This window comes from Rhinatrema bivittatum, chromosome 4 (genome assembly GCF_901001135.1).
Source record: "Rhinatrema bivittatum chromosome 4, aRhiBiv1.1, whole genome shotgun sequence".
Lineage (NCBI taxonomy): Eukaryota > Metazoa > Chordata > Amphibia > Gymnophiona > Rhinatrematidae > Rhinatrema > Rhinatrema bivittatum.
The window spans coordinates 234,850,361-234,871,344 of record NC_042618.1 but is presented as its reverse complement, the minus strand read 5'-3'; the positions used below and the strand labels follow the sequence as shown (position 1 = coordinate 234,871,344).

Here is a 20,984-nt window from a genome sequence, read left to right as displayed (position 1 = left end):
AGACCAAATCGTACTGGTTAACCTACCAGACAATTTTGTCCTTGGGCCATAGCAGAAGAAGCCATTGACAAAACTCTTCCATGAAGCTTAATATAATTGTTTCATATTTTCCTGTTTGGGAGATGTGGAATAAATGAGTCCATGTAGCAAAATAATTGGTTGTGTCAGAATGATGCTTGATAAAGACACACCAATTTTTAGATGGCAATGATTGCAACTTGTGGTTGCAGGGATACCACCTGGCTTGTTCAGTTTAAAACTTGTTTCATCCCTGGTTCTTTGATCGTACTTGATTATTCAAGTAATAGAAGTCATGAAGGAAATTGCTTTATGGTAAATCTGAGGCAGAGTTCATGAACAGGATTTGTAGTCTGTGAAGCAAACGTTCTGCATTGGTTTGTGTACTATCCTGCATTTTCTTCCCCAGCGGATGGCATGGTTGACAGTGGTCAGGGATCATCTGTATATTCGGAATCTCGAAGGAATAGCCAGCAAATAGGCACTGTGTCGGGCAGCTCTCAGCTAGAGCAAACCCTTTCGACAGCCGCAGGGTACAGTGCTCCAGTCAACCAAGCACAGACACAGCAACAACATGGAGGATATCCTCCACCCCCAGTGGTAAGTACAGATCTTAAGTGGCTTGGGATGCTCACTTTAAAATGCTGTCATTTTTACCATGCTATTCAGGACTACTAGCCCCCATTTAATAACCCGTAGAGGTCATGGTACATAATGCTCGTAGAGTGAGTTGCAGTGGTAGCTCTGCTTTGAATATAAATACAGGCCAGTGGCAAGAGCTTCAACCCAAATGTAGAACCGTATAAAGTTAGGAGTATATTTGCAAGTAAGAGTCAAAGTATGTTTTCCCTCATTTTCTGTTGTCCATTCACTATGACAACAGTGCAGCCAACACAGGTTGAGGGCTAGAGGTGAAGTATTTTCTAAGACTGAACAGAACCCCCCCTCCCCTTACTTTTGAACCAGCTTGGGTCACTCCTACAGCAGCAGTTTTCCCCTTCCTAAGACTGAGCGCTACTACTGTGTGCTTAAGGTCTACTAGCTGTATTGACTGCATATGTCCTGAAATGCAACACTGGCTGAGTTGTGGGGGTGCCTAGCGGCGTGTTTAATAAAATAGTTCTAAGTATGCAAAATGACTTTTTCCTTTATGGGAATGTTTAAAGAAATGGGTGAGTGAAAAGCCTCTAGCAGGCTACTTGTATGATTTTGATTGTATCCTTTGTGGACTTGCATGTATGAATGTTCAGTGACATGGCAAATCAGAATTGTTCCTCTTTCTAGAATGTTGCATGTGTGAGCTGCAGATACCCGTTTGGCAGTTTTCTCCTTTCCTTCAGTTTACGTTGAGTTATTTATATGTTGCCAGTCAGATGTGTATTCCTTGCTTCAGAGAACGTGAATGCTGTGGCCACCCTTTGTGTTATATTGTGTTCATTTGTGTTCCTTTTATTTGATTCCTAGCTTATCTTGGTTCCTTTCAAAGTGGTGTTTGAGGCAAAACTGGATTGAGTACTTTGCCTTGTCTTTCAACCCTACTCTTTTTGGTGGTGGGGCAGGGAGGTGGCAGAGTTCTTACTGTCTTACTGTACTTCTTTATTCTGTGAAGGTTATGGAGTGGACACATGGGAGTTCTGAGAAATAAGATTAGGAACTGCCCAGCTCGCACATTGTCCTCCTCTTCCCAAAACTCTCATGTCTCCTAATCTGGGCAATCTCTGCCTGTGAGATTACTGGTTCCATGGATGCGAGTTCCCTTGGTTACTCTTTAGCTTTGCTGTATTTTGAAGAACCCAATCTTGTCTCTGAACCCCTTTCATAAGCACTGGTACTGCAGTCTTACATTAGGGAGCCTCCTTTCGACAACAGTGTTGCACATCCTAGTATAGATTAGTACTTTCCCATCCATGTCATAACACGTGGACATTCCTTAGATCACAAGACATTTAGGAGTACTGGAATGGGTGGCTACAATATCATAAAGAGAGGTCAGCAATAGTTACCTTGAACAGCTATTGTTGCCTGGTAAAACCTATAAAAAAACGAGATTCCCTGATGGTCAAATCTCCCAGATTGCGAATTTACCATATGTCTCTTTTGCTGGGCATGTACTGGTCTTTGCAGGAGTTATTTGGCATGAAACTTTGTGAGAAGTTAAAGTAAAGCCAGACCGAAAGCTGAGCTGGGCACTGACCATTCATTTCACCATTTCTCATATTTCATTTCTTCTTTGCTATTTAACAGTATTCTGACCTCCTGAATGGCAGTTTACTATCTTCATTTCTAATCAAGTGCAGTAGATGCTTTTTATAGAAAAATGTGCAGTTGTATTAATTTTTCATAACATTTAAATATTAAAACATGCCAATAGTTTGTGAAGACTCAGAAGTCAAATCACAGTATCTTTCTATAATTGATGCATTAAATTTATATGCTGACCCCCCTTTATTTTCAGTTAGTATAAACTGTCTTGAAATTGAATAGGCAGTGACTAATTAAAACAAAAAAATGACCCATATATGAATTGGATGACAGAGGGAAGGGGATTCATGGCCTTGTCTGCTGGAATGCTTTTAAACCATTTTAGAAGTGTTAAAAAAAAAAAAAAAAAATTTGCATCTAACAATACTGCTTTCAAAAATAGCTGGAGACCACCTATGAAGATGGGGAAATGACTAAAGAACACAAAACCCCCTTACCTCAAACTATAACAGTACATGTAAATAGCTGCTTTAAAACTGGTTTTTGTATATTTGCCTGGTGACAAAAAAAATTAGATGTGGGTGCAGAGCCATAAAGATCTGATCTTTTCCCAGCCTGGGAGTCTGCACTGACTTCATGCAGCCTTTATCAACAGCAAGTTAAATTTGCAGGGTCTTTTACAGTAATAAAACAGAATCTGATAGCTTTTGTGGTGTGTGCATGTCTTGCTGTCATGTACTCCATGCAGTACACAGAAATAGCACTAACCAAACTCCTGTCTCATTTGTTTACTAATCCCATTCAGAACCTGCTTAGCCTTAGAAATGGGTCAGAGTTGCTTCCCACTGAGGTTACATAGCATGGGCCCCATTTACTAAGGCTTTTTCACATCTTTTGTCTATGGAGGGAAGAAAGCTTGGGAAATCTGGCCCTTTGTTGTTCTCTCTCTCTCAGTATGTTTCTTATAAACAAAATCCATTCAATTATCAGTACCTGGATAGCGCTGTACATCCTGATCTGGTTTTCCAAGGACTCATGTAATGTGATTTTTGCATTTTCATTTTAAATTCATTACTTTTTCTTTTAATTTCTCTCCTCTAGCCTCGCCAACGCCGTAGCATGTCAGTTTGTGTGCCTCATCTTTCTGCTGTTCCTCCTTTGTCCCTCATTCCTCCCAGTGCTCCTTGCACTCCTCCGCCAGCACTGTCAGCACCTCTTTCTCCTGCACCTGAGGAAACCTTTGCTGAAAAGCTTTCTAAGGCATTGGAGAGTGTTCTGCCCATGCACTCGATATCTCCTCGCAAGCATCGGCGTTCCAGTCTGCCCACCCTTTTTGCCAGCCCTGTATGTGTAGCTGTCATGTGTCCTGTGGCATGTGCAGATAAGTTACCATTAAATAAATGCTGAAATGCGGAGCTTTAAGTGAAGAGCAAAAAAAGAGAGCATTGTTTGGGGTGCTGATTCCTTTCTTGTGTAAACTATACAATTCAAGATGCCAAGGTCCATATGTCTAAAAGCAGTCTGTCAATTATAGGAATATAATATCTTTAAAAAGGATATTTATATTTCTCACTGTTTTTTAAAACACTTTTTTTTTGAGGGGTAGGGGAGGATAAGCAGATTGAAAATACTCATGACAAGAATAACTGAAGCTCTGGCAGCATTTTCTAAAAACGTATGTAACCAGCATTTGAAATATCAGTATTTAGGACACACTTCATTATCTAAAATGAAGGAAGTGGAAAACCAACCCTTTGCTTACCTGTTTTTCATTAAATTAACAGTTCAACTATTTTCTGCTGCCATCTGTTAGTTTAGAAAGTATAGTCTATGCAGGTGGACTAGCTCTTGTAAGATGATCCAAAATCTTCTTTGGTTGACCTTCAGAGCACTTACTTCAGGGGATAGAAGTTAATTTTTCTTAGTTACTGCAGTATATCAGGCTATAATCTGACTATATGGTTGAGTTTGGGACATTTTTCACCTGATGCATACACTCATTCTGATGTTACTATTAACCTGAACTCACTTATTTTAATATAACTGGCTTCTCCTTGGGGCCGATATGTTGAAAATTTTCAACTTTAAATCCATTCAATACATTTTGGTAAAGGAAAGAGAATGAGTGTTTAGTTTTCTACTCTTGGCTTCTGTTATCTTCAGGGGATCCCTTTGTAGAATTTATTATTTAAGGAAACACAAGATTGTATTGTCAGCCCCCAAACTGCATGTTGCCACTTTTTGCTCGTCCCAGGTGATACTGCATTCATTGCTGATATGGGATCTTGCTGCTGCTTTTCAAACTGAAAGATAAGTGTTTTGGAACAGGAAGTTAACAAACTTAGGATTGGAAAATCTTAGGAAGAATTGTGTGTGTGAGGTATGACAAGACTCCCTTCCACTATCCGAGTGTCTCACTGCTTTGAGGTGGTAGAGCTCCCTTCTGGTAAAAGCACTTCATCTGAATTGTATACAGTGGATATCGGGATATCATTAGAGCATCCCCTCCTTGATATAGGAAACTTAAGGCAAAAGCAATTGAACATCCCATATTTTACTGATACTTTGTCACATTGGACAGTGTAGTGCAATCTCCCTACATCTCATTTTCCCAAACAGTAATTAAGAAGTTTCACTTTCTGTTTTTGTTTGAAATCTGGCTTGTAATGTAGACCTTAGAGGCAGCATGTAGTTTTCTAAAGTATAACTAATAAGCACATCAGTGAAAAATACTATATAATTCCAAACTATTATAGAAATGAATAAAAAGGAATACATATCCCAGGGAGCCAGGTGTGGCTTGGTTTAGAAAGCTGCCATACAACCTGTATTGCAGATAAATCGGGGATTAGAATGTGAAGGTCTAAATATGAAGGTTTGGTAGAGCTGCTGTTTTTGAGAGAATTTGATCAGTTTCTGAGTTCTTTCCTGTGCCTGCACTGCAAAAAGCACGTTTTCCCCCGGGAAAACAAGTCCATTTGATACCTGACTTGTTGAATGCATGAGCCTGATAATGATGAAGCAGGTTACTTTAGAAAAGCAGCTTATAGTAAAAGCAAAGCTTCCCAAATGCAGACACCTTTTCCGAAGGAGCATTAATTTAATGGATATTTCAAAAATTTCTGTAATATTGAATATTATACTTGTATTGTTGGTCATGAAATTTCTGCATCATTCTCCAGTGTAGCTAAATTTGGCCTGATATCTTTCGAACTGTGCATGTTAATGTATTGTTTTCTCTCTAAAAGTATGACTTCCTTGTCTCATTCATGTTAATGCAGCCTCAGTCCATGGTGCATCCATATGGGGGAGCCCCAACATTCCCAGACTCTCAGCTATTTTTCCCGGCCATTCATGAACGTCCAGTATCTTTTTCACCACCACCTGCCTGCCCTCCAAAGGTGGCCATTGCTCAGCGGCGCAAGAGTACCTCTATCCTGGAAGCCCAAACATGCCATTTCCAGCCCCTACTGACTACTGTTGATCAGAGCCTGCTGCCACCTGGTGACCCACCAACTTGGACACCAGAGGCATTAGTCATGTTGGGCGCTGCCAGTAGCAGAGTCCCTGGTGATCCTTTGCAAGTGCATCCTGTGTTTGAAGGCACTCCTGTTTTCAGTGACAGCTTACCTGGCATGACAGCTATTGAGGAATCTCATTATAGAATGCAACCTCATGAAAAGGTCTTCATTACTGGCATGCATTACCAGCAGCAGCTACCAGAGCACTATGATACTCTGGCGTATAACAGTCTTGGTGCTAGACAGCAGGTAAAGATTCCTGACGCAAAGAAGCTAGTACAACTAAGTTCTATCTATGATTATCAAACTGGGCAGACCTATCTGGCTCGCCCTGTACAAACATTATTGTTGGATCCTGGAATGAACCAAACAACGTCCATGTCCAGTGTTTCAGCGCCAGTCACCGCTGAGCCACACCTGATGGTACACCAGGTCTTTGTCCCACACTCTGCACCTCCTGTGCTGGCTCACAGTAGTGAGGGCTTCACTAACTGCATCTTTGATTTCCATGTGCGTACATCAAACTCTGGTCCAGTAGAAGGAACTGGATTCTTACCTCAGCGTGTTTATCGAAGCCGTCGAGGCTCTATGGATTTTAACCAGGATGAGTCTTCTCAAAGTACTATATTGTACAGCAGACTCCAGCCTGTGACGGAGGAGCAATACAGCTTTTTAGGGGCCGAATCCATCATGCCTTTGGGGGTTCAGATAAGTCAAAACCGTCCAGAAGGCAGCCCTGAATATTCAAGCGACTCTTCACAGTTGACATCCTCCGACCTGGGAGATTTCCTGTCTCCGCCTCTTACAGGTTCTGGAACAGCTTTTGGAACAAACTTTCTGTCTCATACTCAGGTGCCTCAGACATGTCAGGATCCACAGGTCTTCTGCTTCCCACAGGGTGCATCGGCTCCACAGGTTATGCCCACCTCCTTTTCCAGTGAAGCATCATCTGCATCATATCCTCAGGTTACAGAAGAAAATAATTCCATATTTTCTTCCCTTTGCAGTTTATATAGCTAAAACTAGATGCTGCTTTAAATGTCCTGGAGTTCTCCTCTTACTCTCTAGTCAATTTCATATTTAAACCATGCTGAGTACATTTTTTGTTATATATTGGTAACCTGCTTGATATGTAGATTTCCAGGAGTTCCCCCTATAGTGCTACTGTAGTGTAAGAAATCAATATTTGGGAGAGCCTTGTGGGAATGAAATATATTTCCAAATCATTAGGTATCCTTAGATTTTATGCCTCCTTTATGTTCAAAAAATGTTCTTTACTTTTCTGAAATTACTATAAGTTAATGTTGATTACAAAATAATTTCTTAAATTATTTTTATATCAAGACATCCACTGGAAGAGGTTTTAAACATGTCAGGGCGGAATGAACATTGAAGAGGCCACACGGAGTAGTATCATAGTGGTCTCTTACCTTTTGGTAGCTAATTGTAGCACTTTAGAACAAATGTCACACCTAAGTCTACCTTATTGGTTTCAGTAAAACACCATAGGCTAATCCATACCAAATTCTTCAGATTTGAAGAGTTCGTTATGGTGGTTTAAATTCCAGTTGATCATGTTAGGGTTCACAACTACATCATACACCTTTTGTGACCTAAGTTTTCACTCTGAATTAAGCCGAAATGGCATAACTTGGAACTAATGCCATACACAATGGCAAAAAATTACCTTGAACCCTCCCATGAGTGCAATAAATATTTATATGGGTTTTGTATTTAAATATTGCATAAATAAAATGTTTGGCATTTAAACTGTACTAATATAGCTCTGTAATTAAAATAGAGCACTAACAATTCCACCTTTTGTGACACTTCAGAGCAGATTACATTCAGGTACTCTAGGTATTTCCCTATCACCAGAAAGTTTACAAGCTAAGGATCTTATTTACTAAGGCTTTTCTCCCATTCTGTATCTATGGGAAAATGCTTGGTAAATGAGATCCTGAGTTTGTACCTGAGGCAATGGAGGATTTCGTGACTTGCCCCCAAGGTCACAAGGAGTGTCTGGTTTTAAATTCTGGCTATCCTGGTTCAAAGTCTGCTAGTTTAACCTTAAGGGTATTCCTCCACACTAACACTAACGATACTGAATGATTTTTTTTTTGTTAATGCTTTCCATTTCTCTCATTGATTTTAAGTCTTAACAGCAGTGATCACTCATTTACGAGTTCATGCAAGTGATGCTGCTGATATTTGAAATCTTAACAGTGACATTACATTTTTTATTTTATCAACTAAACCCAACTAAACAGTCAGATTTTAGTAACTTTCTGGCTGGATTTTAATTAAAAAAAAAAAAAAAAAACCAAAACAGTAAATAAGTTCTCTTCTGCAGTTTTTCTGAACACATGGTATCTAGCTGCTTCCCCCCCGCCCCAAGTCCATTGCACCTAATGGAGAGAGTGCAGTGTGTTTATAAGCTTAGTAGGGTATGCTGGAATGCCACCAAGGAGGGAGCAAGAATTTCCTTAACATGCAAAGCATGAAGACAGTAACTTTTTATTTATTTTTATTTAGTACTTTTTAGAGCTGTAAATCCGGCACTTTTTAGTTCTATACTGTTCTATTTTTTACTTATTCCCTGCCTTTCTAGTCCAAAAAAAGGAAAACACAAAGCAGTTTGATAGGTCAAATACAATTTACAAATTGAGCATATAGCAAACACAATATAAACATAAAAAACAGGTAAATACAAATTTATATATAATCAATTATAAATGCTTAAGTCCAATATAAACATAAGACCGTAAATCTCCTAAAGGCCCAAATCAACTCAACAGCATAGAAACAAAAATATCCACAAAACCATATTCCCAGAATTCTTAACGTTCGCCTTCCCAAATGATCTGATTCTCTTCCCATCAAGAACCTTAGAAGATCCAGGGTGGAGGATAAAGTTGCTAAGAGCTCAAAATAGGATGTTAGCAGCTGGAAGAGATCTCAGGGGCATTGGCCATCAGCAAAGGGTTGTCCCTCTTATCGATTCTGTAGATTTTCTTCCCAGCTAGATTCTACTACCAGCCATGGGGGCCTAATTTTGTTTGAATAAAAATGTTTATTTTTTAATGGGTTAAAATTAATTCGTAAACTGAATATATACTTACCCTAATGTTTAACAGGCCAAACGTCAGCCCAACATAACTATGGCAAGGGGTGAAAATCTTTTTAAAAAGTCATAGCCAGGGCATTAGCTGCCAGAACAGAAAAAAAGCAATACAGAATTATGCAGAAAATATACCATAAGGCAATACAATAGATAGCAAATAGAGCTCAATTTTCATAAAAGTGTTTAATTCCAGATTGGATAAGTCAGAACCTTTATATATGGAGCTACAAGGTGAGCCTAAACTAAATACAGCTTCCTAAATAAGGAGAAACAATTTTTAAAAAATGTTTGGTTTATATTTGCCTTTTGTGACTGGTCAGCTGCTTCAGAGTAGGTTACATTCGGGTACTGTAGGTATTTCTCTATTCTCAGAAAGTGCAATCTGTTCGTACCTGAGACAGTATAGGATGAAGTGACTTGTCCAAAGGGCTGTCAGTAGCATTTGAACCTTGGCTTCCCTGGCTTGTAGCCTGCTGCTCTAACCACTAGGCTATGCCAGAAAAGTACTGAACAAAACTGAAAATGAGCATAAACATGCATTGAAGCAGCTAAACTGTAAAAAAAAAAAAAAACAAAAAAACAAAACAAAAAAAAAACTATGCAGAAAGCTGCAAAGTGCAAGTCACTAGTAATTTCACAAATGAATGCTGCTACTGGATGTTTATTTGCTTTACATAAGATATACAAAATCAAACTGTGCTCAAAACATAATGCTTTTTTGTGCACGACAAAGCACAAACACAGGGAGAGAGGACAGATGCATAAGAAGTGGTCACGCAGTGTATGAGATTGAACAATGATCTTACCCACTTGCAAACACTAAAATAACACCTATTATGCTTTCATGACAGACACATACAAATAGCACATGAAAGCAAACTTCTAGGCAGACACAAGCTGCTATTCAAACAAGTGATACGCACACAAAGGAAAGTGCTGGCCAGGATTGCTCATCACAATGCAGCTTCCTGAACTGTGATTTCCCTAAAGAACCTACAATCCTCACGAATCTTCAAATCCATTCTTGTAGACTTAGTCATTGTATAATGTTGTTTTCTTAGACATAAGTTCCTCTTTGGATTTAACAGCCCTTCCCATTGATTTAGACAAAATCACTTGATCCCATTCAAAATGAATAACCAATTAATGCAAAATACTTATCCAGTCCATAGTTCATATAGTGGCAGTAATTTGAAATATTAGATACATATTTGCTATTCCTTTTTTTAAACTATCAAAAAGGAAATACAGAATTTTACATTCATTCTAGAAGAAAAATATTGGCATCTTTTGAGGGGAATGACATCTGAAGACAATATTCTCCAGTTACTGTGGTCAGTGTAATACTGTTGATCACTGCTTTTTCCCTTTGGGTTGGAATTTTCTATCCTGGTAGTCTCTATTTCCTATATATGAAATGATATGCTATAAGAATTAAGTCCAAGTAGCATGTTTAAAATACTTGGCTATTCTTGACTTCTTGGTACTTGAACCATAATGTTGAATGTTTAATTTTTTTTTTAGGAAAAGATCCCCTAACTAGAATTTAAGACCCTGAAAGCTAAACACATTTATAGATATATATTCATACCTACATGTGTTCAGTGCAAGCAATCCTATCTGGTCTATCATTCTCTTCATACATAAATAGAAAAAATATAGTATCAAGTTTGTATTCAATTTTTATGTTCTACATATAAAAATAAGTTGTATATTATATACTGCAAGAAAAGATCTACATGTAGAAGACATTTTTGCAGATAGTTTATATATGCATATGCTCACTGTGCACACTTCACACAATTTTATAAGCCCTTTGTTTCTGTAGTCATTCATGAAATTTTACAAAGAAAATGTTCCTGCAAGTGTTCTTGTAATTCTGGCAGTGTTGCCAGGAGAGCAGAAGTAGGATGGGTGATTTGTGTGTAACTTTCTCATGTATAGGGAAAGGGGATTTACTCCGTTCTTATTTTTTTTGTCTGCACATACTGTTCATTCATCCTTTGTCATGACACCATCTTCCTTATGCTAAGTTCCTCTTACAGACTCTGTGAGGATCAACAGGAACTCTGCTCATCTGCTCAGAATGGTCATTCTGATCATCTCAGTAGTTGGTGGTCTCCCTGGCAATCTTGCTATTTGTACTTCTTATGGATCAGTGAGAATAGTGCAATAGATTGATGTCTTTGACAAATGGCCTCATATACTATAATTGTAATATTGGCCTAGAACAATATAGCCAAATTTAAAGGACCAATAGCTTTTCACACCTGACCTATTTCCTTCCCTAATTCTTATGCCTGGTCCAATCATTCTCCTAAAAAATGTAGCTTAAATAAAGAAGTTCATGTGAAAATGAAACTTTGTGCTTTTGTACCTATTGCCCAGCTCTAGATTTGGAGAATCTGTCATACTAATGAGGATCACTGGAGCTTAATGAATGTTGCATAAATGTTGCTAATTAGTAATGGGTCACATCAATTAAAAGTTTGTTTGCTATCATCTGTATATTTTCCCCAGGCACAAATGCCAGGCCAGCCTGTCCCCACCAGCTTACCATTGGGTGTATCAACCCAGCCTACACAGCACATACAACAGGTAAGTCTCAAATATTAACAAGTGTCAGCTATATACCATATACTTCTTAAATTGTGTAGAATTCTAGTAGCCATGTTGGCCCTTGAGAAAAAGGAAGCTGTGATGAAAGTTAAAACAGTGTTTAATTTAGTATTAACATGAATTGTAAATATGAAAGCGGTTACAAATATTGAAATGGTGATCCTTCAGTGGCTAGAGCACATCCCCCATTTTTATTTAGACACCTTTCCCTGAAATTTTAACTTGTTTGAATTCCATATCTATGGGAATCTAATTTGAACTTTGCTGCTTCTTTTTTTTTTACTCTAGGGTGTTCCACAGCAGCAGCAAAGAGGACAATACCAGCATCAGCAGCAACCACCTGTCCAATTACAGCCTGCTCCTCAAACTTTGCCGATATCTCAGATATCATCATCCCAAGTAAGCAAGAAGCATACTGAAATATCATCTGAGTCTGCTTGTTCTGCAGTTCATCAGATTTTGAAATGAGTGTAAATTCAGATGTCTCATGGCAGAACTTGATAAAGGGTGTGACCTTTAAGAGATTAGAAATATTGATCTGTAGAGAACTTCTATCCTTGGCTGCGAGGAGAGAGGGAGCAAAACTTAACACCCTTACTGTCACACTCTAAGAAATGTTACATTTGCCAACCAGTCATGCATAGATATTTAAACAAAACCTCTCCCCAAATTTTGGAATGTATGTATATTCTTAAGATTGTTCATTGCCGCCACCTGTTTATTCTGCTTAGTTCCTCTTCTTTTTGAGTATACCTTTATACGAAAAAGCTTAGCTTTATCTTTCCAAAGTTCCTTGTTCCATTTGTTCATGCTAGTACTTCCCACAGCTTTGAATCTGTTGCATCCCAATTTGATGTTTTGCTGCATGATGTTTTGTATATAAAGGGAAGTTCTGTGTGTTTTTTCTCTAAGCAGTTCAATTTCAAGTAATATGAGTATTTGCAGTGTTAACTAACATTTTGACTGTAGGGTGCACTTAAGAGTAACCCAAATGATAGCTAGAAAGTACAAGGTTCCACATTAGGAATCACCATTCAGGAAAAGGATCTAGGTGTCATTGCTAATAACACATTGAAATCTTCTGCTCAATTTGCAGCAACAAAGAAAGCAAATAGAATTCTAAGCATTATTAGGAAAGGCATGGAGAATAAAACATATCATAAGGCCTCTGTATCTCTCCATTGTGCAACCTCATCTTGAGGCTTGTATACACTTCTGAAAAACATATAGCAGAACTAGAAAAGGTACAAAATGATAAAGGGGAGGGAACGATTCCCCTATGAGAAAAGGCTAAAGAGCGTAGGACTCTTCAGCTTGGAGAAGAGACTGCTGAGGGGGAGGTATTATAGAGGTTTATAAAATGTGTGGCATGGAACAAGTAAACTTTAATTAGTTTGCTCTTTTAAAAAGTACAAAGACTAGGAGGTCACGCAATGAAGTTACTAGGTGATATGTTTAAAACTAATAAAAAATACTTTTTTTAAATCAACACATAAATAAGCTCTGGAATTAGTTGTCAGAGGATGTGGTGAAAGCTGTTAGTGTAGCTGTATTTAAAAACAGTTTGGACAAGTTCCTAGAGAAAAAAATCTATAAACCATTATTAAGGTGGAGTTGCAGATATCCACTGCTTATTCTTGGGATAAGCAGTTTGGAATTTTTCTACCCCTTGGGATCCGGCCAGGTACTTGTGACTCGGATTGGCAACTGTTGGAAACAGGATACTGGGCTTGATGGACCCTTGGTCTGATCCAGTATGGCAAGTTTTATGTTCATTTCGCCTACTCAGCAAGTATCAAAATATCTGATTTGAGGAAACCCTACTAGAAACTGAACCAGATTCTAGAGTTCAGGTTAAACAAAAATTTCCTGTGAAGCTTTAGCATTGCCCACATTCTGGGATTAGTATGTTGCCAGATGTACTGCCTGGGTATATCTCCATTTATAGCATTGTACATTAGGCAGATCAAGGCCATCAATTCCAACAGGTATTCATAATTGTACTATAAACTTTGTTTCTATTCCCCTATCTTGTATAGACATATAAACATTGTACTGTATTTGACATGCTTGATAGCTAGGCATTTGCAGCAGTATTAAGTGGTCCCTATCAAAAAGCACTATTAGTTTAAATGTCTGTGACATTAAGCTGTCTTTCTCTTAATGTGTGGGGAATCTCATCCCCAATTAAGAGAGCAAATTTTGCAGTGTGCCAAAAGAAATCATGCACAGATACTTCTCTTACAAGAAACCCACCTTACCAACTCAGTGCATGAAAGCTAGTGTGGTTGGGTAGGCTCAGTGTACTACTCTTCTTTCAATTCACAAAGCTGATGTGTATGTATTGTTGTTGACAATTTGCCTTTAATAGTTAATAGATCTCTAAGTGACACGGAAGGTTGATTTGTCTTCCTTGATTGCACCCTATACTCTGTTAATTTAATCTTGGTTAATGTTTATGGTTCTAATGTGGATCAAGTGGAATTTTACAGGGCATTCACTGATCAGCTAGTCGCATTGGGTACGGGTCACTATGTATTGGGGGGGGGGGGGGTTGTAATGTTTGTCCTGACCCAATGATAGATAAAACATCTTCCTCTAGATCTTTTCATTCTGTACCTACTCCTATTACTGACCTGGTTGAGACACTGCATTTAACAGACATGTGGAGTCACCTAAACTTGCGGGTTAGGGATTACACTTTCTATTCTCCTAAGCATGGCATGTACAGTCAGACTGAATATTTTCTTTGCTCATTGGATTTAATTTCCCAAGTTCATAATGGTGATATACTCAGAGGGCAAGCAGGATTGTAGTTCTTACACATGGGTGACATCATCAGATGGAGCCCTGATGCAGAAACTTAATCAAAGTGTCTAGAACTCTGCTGCAGCCTTTTGAACGAGATCTGCTGCCTTGTTAACGGGAGGCACTTAAGGGTGTTCCCATAACCTCAGCAGCATCTCCTTAAGGATCTCATGTACTGGGACCGTCATGATCTCCTTAGGAGGCTCCACGAGCTGGAGGATCTCAAGCATTTTATGCCTAGCATCCTCCTCTGTTAAAAGTTGAAATGAAATGGCTATCACCATCACTCTCACAAACCCTGCGAAAGTCAAGTCCTCATGCAGGAACTTCCTCTGCTCATCTGGAGGAGAAGGGTTTAATGGTTTTGACTGGGCCATCCGGAGCATAAGCCAGTTGCCCAAACTCAGGATGATGGACCATCCAGTCAGAGACAGGCTGGGGTTCTTTGCGAACCAGTGGCCCAGTGTAACCTCGGACTGATGGGTTCTGTTCATCAGTCGCCAAGAATACCAATTGAATATATTAGGTGTCCCACCAAATTGCCCTCTATACCCACATTGGAGGCCTGTAGCGCATCAGGATGTACTACAAGCGGAGCTCTTCTCCGCCAGAGCAGTCTAGCTCGTACCACCAGGGCAATGAGGGCGGGGATTCTACTCCAGATAATTCCTGATTCCAAAGAGAACAAGAGGACTTGTCCCATCTTAGACCTAAGGGCCTTGAACAAGTTTCTAAAAAGAGAAGTTCAAGATGGTTTTCTTGGGCATCTTGAGCCCCCTTTTTACAAAAAGAGTACTGGCTATGCTCCCTCAACCTAAAGGACGCATACGCGCATATAGAGATCTTCCCTGGTCACAGGAAATATCTACAATTTGTGGTGGGAACACAGCATTTCCAGTACTGGGTGATGCTGTTCGGGCTTGCGACCACCCCACGGATCTTCATAAGCTGCCTGGCCATGGTGGCGGTGTATTTCCAGACTGGGAGTGCATGTCTTCCTGTATCTGGACGATTGGCTGGTCAAGAGCACGTCTTAGGAAGGAGCCTTCAGGTCCATGTGCTTGACCATTCGTGTGTTGGAGTCACTAGGGTTTTTTCCTCAACTACCCAAAGTCCCATCTCAGCCTGTCACCTCAGTTGTACTTCATAGGAGCCTTGCTGGATATGGCTCAGGCCAAGGCCTTTCTGCCTCGCCAGAGGGCAGAGGTCATGGCGACCATTGAGGCAGATATTCAACAGAGCTAGCAGGTATTGGCCTGGCATATGTTGAGGCTGTTGGGCCGAATGGCCACAACTGTCCATGTTGACTCCCTTGGCACATTTTCACATGTGCAAAACCTAATGGACTTTGGGTCGCAGTGGTGTTAGGCCACTCAGAGCCTCCAGGATTGCATCGGAGTTGCCCCATGTCTCCGGGACTCGTTGTCCTGGTGGCAGGTACTTTCCAATCTGGAACAAGGGATCTTGTTTTTGAGTCTCTCCACTCAAATTGCCCTAAACACGGTTGCATCTATCCTGGGATGAGGAGCTCATGTAGATGGGCTCTGTACCCAGGGTCTTTGGTCCACTCAGGAACGTTATTGTCTGATTAGACAATAACATTCGACAATAAGCTCCAGTCCTGGAGCTTTGGACGATAAAGTACAAGCTATGGGCTTTCAGAGATTGGCTGTCCAACAAAGTTGTCCTGATCCAGATTGACAATGAGGTAGCCATGTGGTATGTCGTCAAGCAGCTAGGCATGGGAATGTACCTTCTGTGTCAGAAAATGGTCCAGATTGTGGTTATGGGCCCTGTCCCCTGGGAAGTGCTTAAGGCCATGTACCTGACTGGGACAGAGAAACTTGGTAGCAGACAGGTTTATTTGAGCCTTAAGATCAGGGGGTAGTGAATTGAATATTCCGCCTCTGGGGAGCCCGGATGTAGATCTGTTCAGGCCCCCCTGTAACAGGGAGGTGCCTCTGTTCTGCTCCCTGCACAGGACAGATTGCAAGCCAGCCTTGGATGCCCTCAGCCATCATTGCTGTAAGGGAATTCTGTATGAGTATCCTCAGATTCCCTTAGTGGCAAAGAGTCTCTTGAAGTTTTGTGACAAAGGAGCTATGATTCTTATAGTCCCTAATTGTCCGAGACAGGTCTGGTTTTCACTCTTCAGTTGTCCATCCAGAGACCGATCAGTCTAGGGACTTACCCAGATCACATCACGCAAGACCAAGGCAGGCTGTGGCATCCCAACCTTTAGGGCCTGACATTCATAGCCTGGATGTTGAGAGATTAATCCTGCAGCCGCTTGATCTTTCACAGGATGTGTCTCTGGTCCTTGTAGCTTCTAGAAAGCCTTCCAATAGAAAGTCTATAGGACTGAAGGAAGAGAGGTGGTTTCCATTTAGTATGAGTATATGGCCCTAGATCCATTCTCCTGCCCAACACAAAAACTGCTTGATTAACTTCTACACCTAGCAGTAGCTGGCTTAAAAACCAACTCTGTTAGAGTTCATTTTAGTGCAATTGGCGCATACCACGAAGGTGTAGATCAGAGCTTTCCAAACTTTTCATGTTGGTAACTCACTTTTTAGACAAACATAATTTCGTGACACAGTAATTCAGTCTACCAGCAAACCAGAAGTTAAAGGTTAAACGAACAAAATGTATTTCAACAATTTATGTATGTTTCCTTAAATATATACATAAATAAAATGTTTCACAACACAACCTATCTCATAATAAATATTTGCAGGCTTCCACTTCCTCCATGCTGATCTCGTACATTGTGAGATCGGCATAGAGAAAGTGCTACTCTTGCACATTCCCAAAGATTACATGTGCCAATCACTAAAAAGTAATTTTTTTTTTTACCTTTGCTGTCTGATCTTAGTTTTCTAATCGGTTGGTCACAGGCTTTTTTTTCCACCTTTCCTTTCTTGTTTTTTTGCCAATTCCTTTTACAGGGTCTCTTTTTCTATTTCTTTTCTCTCCATCTGTCTTCCCTCAAACACACAATCAGGTTCTCATTCTCACACGCTATCTCACACATTCTCACACACACAGGCTCTCACTCACATGCAATCTCACACATCCACAGCTCTCACTTTCACATGCCTCTCTCTCATACATACATACATACTGTCTCTCTCGTGCACATTCTGTCTCACTCTCACACACACAGGCTCTCTCACTCCTACATGTTCTCTTGCTCAAGCACAGGCTCTCACTGGCACATGCTGTCCCTCTGCACGGGTTGCCGAAGGATGGGCTCTTCAGAGGCCCTGATCTTCCCTGGCCGTGACATGGGATCTGCAGCGGCCCTGCTATCGGGTTTCCTCCTCTTCTCGGGCTGCCGCGACGTGGGATCCGCAGCGGCCCTGCTATCGGGTTTCCTCCTCTTCTCGGGCCGTCGCGACGTGGGATCCGCAACGGCCCATTAATGCTGCTCTTCTTCTGTACGCAGCAGATGCTCCTCCTCCTTCCTGCCCATGCGGCTCCGGCAACGTTTTTCTTCCAGGGCTGCACAGGCAGGAAGGAGGAGGAGTGAACGTGACCCTTTTCTTCAGGCCGTGGTGATGTAAGCTCCACCACTGCCCGCCGATCTTCCTGCTATAGTTCCCTGCTTCCGCCGGCCCTGTGGACCAGGCGACACACCTCCACACTACAGGCGACACACTAATGTGTCCCGACACACACTTTGGAAAGCTCTGGTGTAGATGGTACACCCATCTGTGTACAGCCTATAGTTGTATGTTTCACGTGGGGTCTGATTCAATTGAAGCCTCCCTTAAGACCTCCCCTGTGTCTTGGGATCTCAGCGTGGTGTTAGCTTATCCACCTTATACTAAGTTTAATCACGACAGGGTCTTGCGTGCACATCCTAAGTTCCTGCCTAAGGTGGTGACTGATTTCCATCTTGGTCGATTCTCCTACCATTACTCTTTCCCTGGCCCCATTCGCACCAAGGTGAACAAGCGCTGCACAGTTTGGACTGCAAGTGAGCCTTAAACCTTTTATCTGGAGGAGACAGAAGTCCATACAGTCCACCCAACTTTTTTTTTTTTTTTTTTTTTTTAATAAGAATAGGTAGGACATTTTCATAGCCAATTGGATAGTGTCTGTTTGGTGAGCAGATTGCATCTCCTTTTATGTCCAGGTGGTCATGGGGGGGGGGGGGGGGGCATGTCAAGGCTCATTCTGTCAGAGCCATAGTAGTATTGGTGGCCCACTTCTGAGCAGTTCCCATGGAGGAGATATGCAAGACTGCGATGTGGAGCTCTCTTTACACATTCATATCATTACTGTCTGGATAGGGATGGCCAGCGCGACAGTAGGTTTGGCCAATCTGTCCTTCGGAGCCTGTTTGAGGTGTAGAACCCACCTGTCCCGCCTATGGCCCATTGTTTGGATTCAGGCTGTCTTCCCCCTCTGTTACCAAGAGCACCGGTTGTGTTGCCTGGTTAATGTCTGTTGGTTCCCTTTTTTGTTGGAGAGCAGCCCTGTAGCTGGGGATTCCCCCATGTGTGAAGGGTACCATCTCGCTTGTCCTCAGAGAAAGCAGAGTTGTTTACCTGTAACAGGTGTTCTCCAAGATAGCAGGATATTAGTCTTCACGAAACCTGCCCACCACCCCAGGAGTTGGTTTTCTTCTGTCTTTTTTTAAATTTTAATCATAATTCTGTTACAAGACTGAAGAGGGGACCCCACACGGTATAAAGCATGCTGGGTATGCTCAGTGTGCCTAGTCAAAGTTCTAGAAACTTTGACAAATTTTCTGCATCTGGGCTCCATTTGTCACCCATTTGTAAGGACTATCATCCTGTTGTCCTGGGAGAACACCTATTACAGGTAAGCAACTCTGCTTTCTTCTTAGCACTATTTCTGATCACAACCCAGTACAACTGCGGTTGCTCTTCAGAGGAGGTGAGTGTAGATTCTTTTCTTGGACACCTCATTACTGGGGGATAGTAAATTCCACAGTTTGATAAAAGAAGCTGTGGCGGAATATAATTCATTTAATTCCTAGAAGGATTACATACTGGCATTGCGTCAGGAAGCATTTAAGGCTTTTCTGTGAGGTAAAATCAGTTATGCCAGTTTCCTTCAAAGGGGAAGAAAGGAAAAGGGTGGCTGCACTTACTGCTAAAATACATGCCCTAGAAGCTTTTCTTAAACAGGACTGTTCCCCTCGTACATTGAAGACATTGGAAGCAACTAGGAGAGAGCTCCAAACCCTGGAAATTGATAAAATAGCCAAGGCACTGAAATACACTAGGCTTAAATTTTAATGAATATAGTGATAGGCCAGGGGCATTTCTGGCCAGAACTGTAAAGAAGGAAGCCAGTAAATCTTTTGTCTTAAAAGTTAAGAAAGCTGATGGTTCCCTTACATCAGATCCAAAAGAAACTGAACACTCCTTTGTTCAATTTTTCGCTAATCTGTATACCGAATCTACAGCAGCCTCTAAGGAGGATATATAGTCCTTTCTTAATGTGTTGAACATGCCTAAACTTCAAGCAGGTCAGGCTGCAAGATTGTCAGCACCAATCACCTTGCTGAAGATTCAGGCTGCTGTTACAGAATTGCCTGGGGGGAAGTGCCCGGGCCGGATGGTTACCCCACAGATTTCTTCAAGAAATTTCTCCCTGAATTCGTACATTTTTTGCAACCCACCTTTAATCTTGTGGGTGTAGAGGGTTTCTTAAGAGAAATGGTTGATGCTAATATGTCCTCATACATAAACCTGAGAGAAGATCTGAATTGTGGGTCATATTGCCCTATATCCCATCTTAACTCAGACATAAAAATCCTGTCTTAAGGTTATCCAAATGAGGCTTGAGCATGTATTGCCTGGTCTGATTCATAGTGATCAAACTGGATTCATCAAAGGCAGGGTGTCCACCTCAAATACAAGAAGATTGAATATTCTTCACTTCACTAAGTAAAGAGGCACTCCTGGCCTTGTGTTACCCTTAGATGCGGAAAAGGCCTTTGATAAGCTGTTCTGGCCCTTTCTCTTTGAGGTAATTAGCACATGCAGGGATCCCAGACAGGTTTGCAGCATGAGTATTGGACATGTATGAAAAACTAAAGGTGAGATTAGTAATTGTCAACTTTCTTCTTTATTCATCTTGCAAGGGGAACCAGGTATGGGTGCCCTTTGTCCCCATTACGTTTTAATCTATTGATCTCTGGCTAGGGCGATTCAACATTGTCCAACCATCCAGGGAATTTGACTAGGTTAGGGCATTTTCATAAGATATCCTTATATGCTGATGATGTGTTGGTATATTTAACTGCCCCAAGAACGTAGGGCCCTGCATTGTTGAACTCCTTGGAAAGTTTGGGTCTCTCTCTGGTTATAAGATTAATTTTGACAAATCTGAGCAATACCCTTTTGGCGATAAAATGCTTTGCCGGATTGTCTCTTGTCTTTTGTAAAGCAGATAATGGGTTTATGTACCTCAGAATTCAGGCTACTAAAAATTAAGGACATATACTCCAGAAATTATGGCCCAATATTGAGTTGAACAAGACAAGATCTAGCGGCTTGGGTGCATATGTCGATTTCAAGGGCAGGTAGGAGTAATTTAAGATGAATGTCTTACCTATGTTACTATATGTATTTCTGCACCTCCCGTGTACTGTGCCTGCACACGTGTTTATAGAATTGCACAGGTTGTTAGGTAAGTTTATTTGGAGGCGT

The 20,984-nt window shown here is 40.9% G+C and overlaps 1 protein-coding gene across 1 annotated transcript in view; it reads left to right on the top strand.

The window, feature by feature from the left end:
• The window catches only part of WNK1 (WNK lysine deficient protein kinase 1), a 395,379-nt gene that overhangs the window by 147,928 nt on the left and 226,467 nt on the right, over positions 1-20,984 (top strand). Inside the window, exons 8-11 of the mRNA XM_029597482.1 lie at positions 428-618; positions 5,502-6,707; positions 11,386-11,463; positions 11,773-11,883. Coding sequence (XP_029453342.1) covers positions 428-618; positions 5,502-6,707; positions 11,386-11,463; positions 11,773-11,883 — 1,586 coding nt within the window. The remainder of the gene's footprint in view (positions 1-427; positions 619-5,501; positions 6,708-11,385; positions 11,464-11,772; positions 11,884-20,984) is intronic.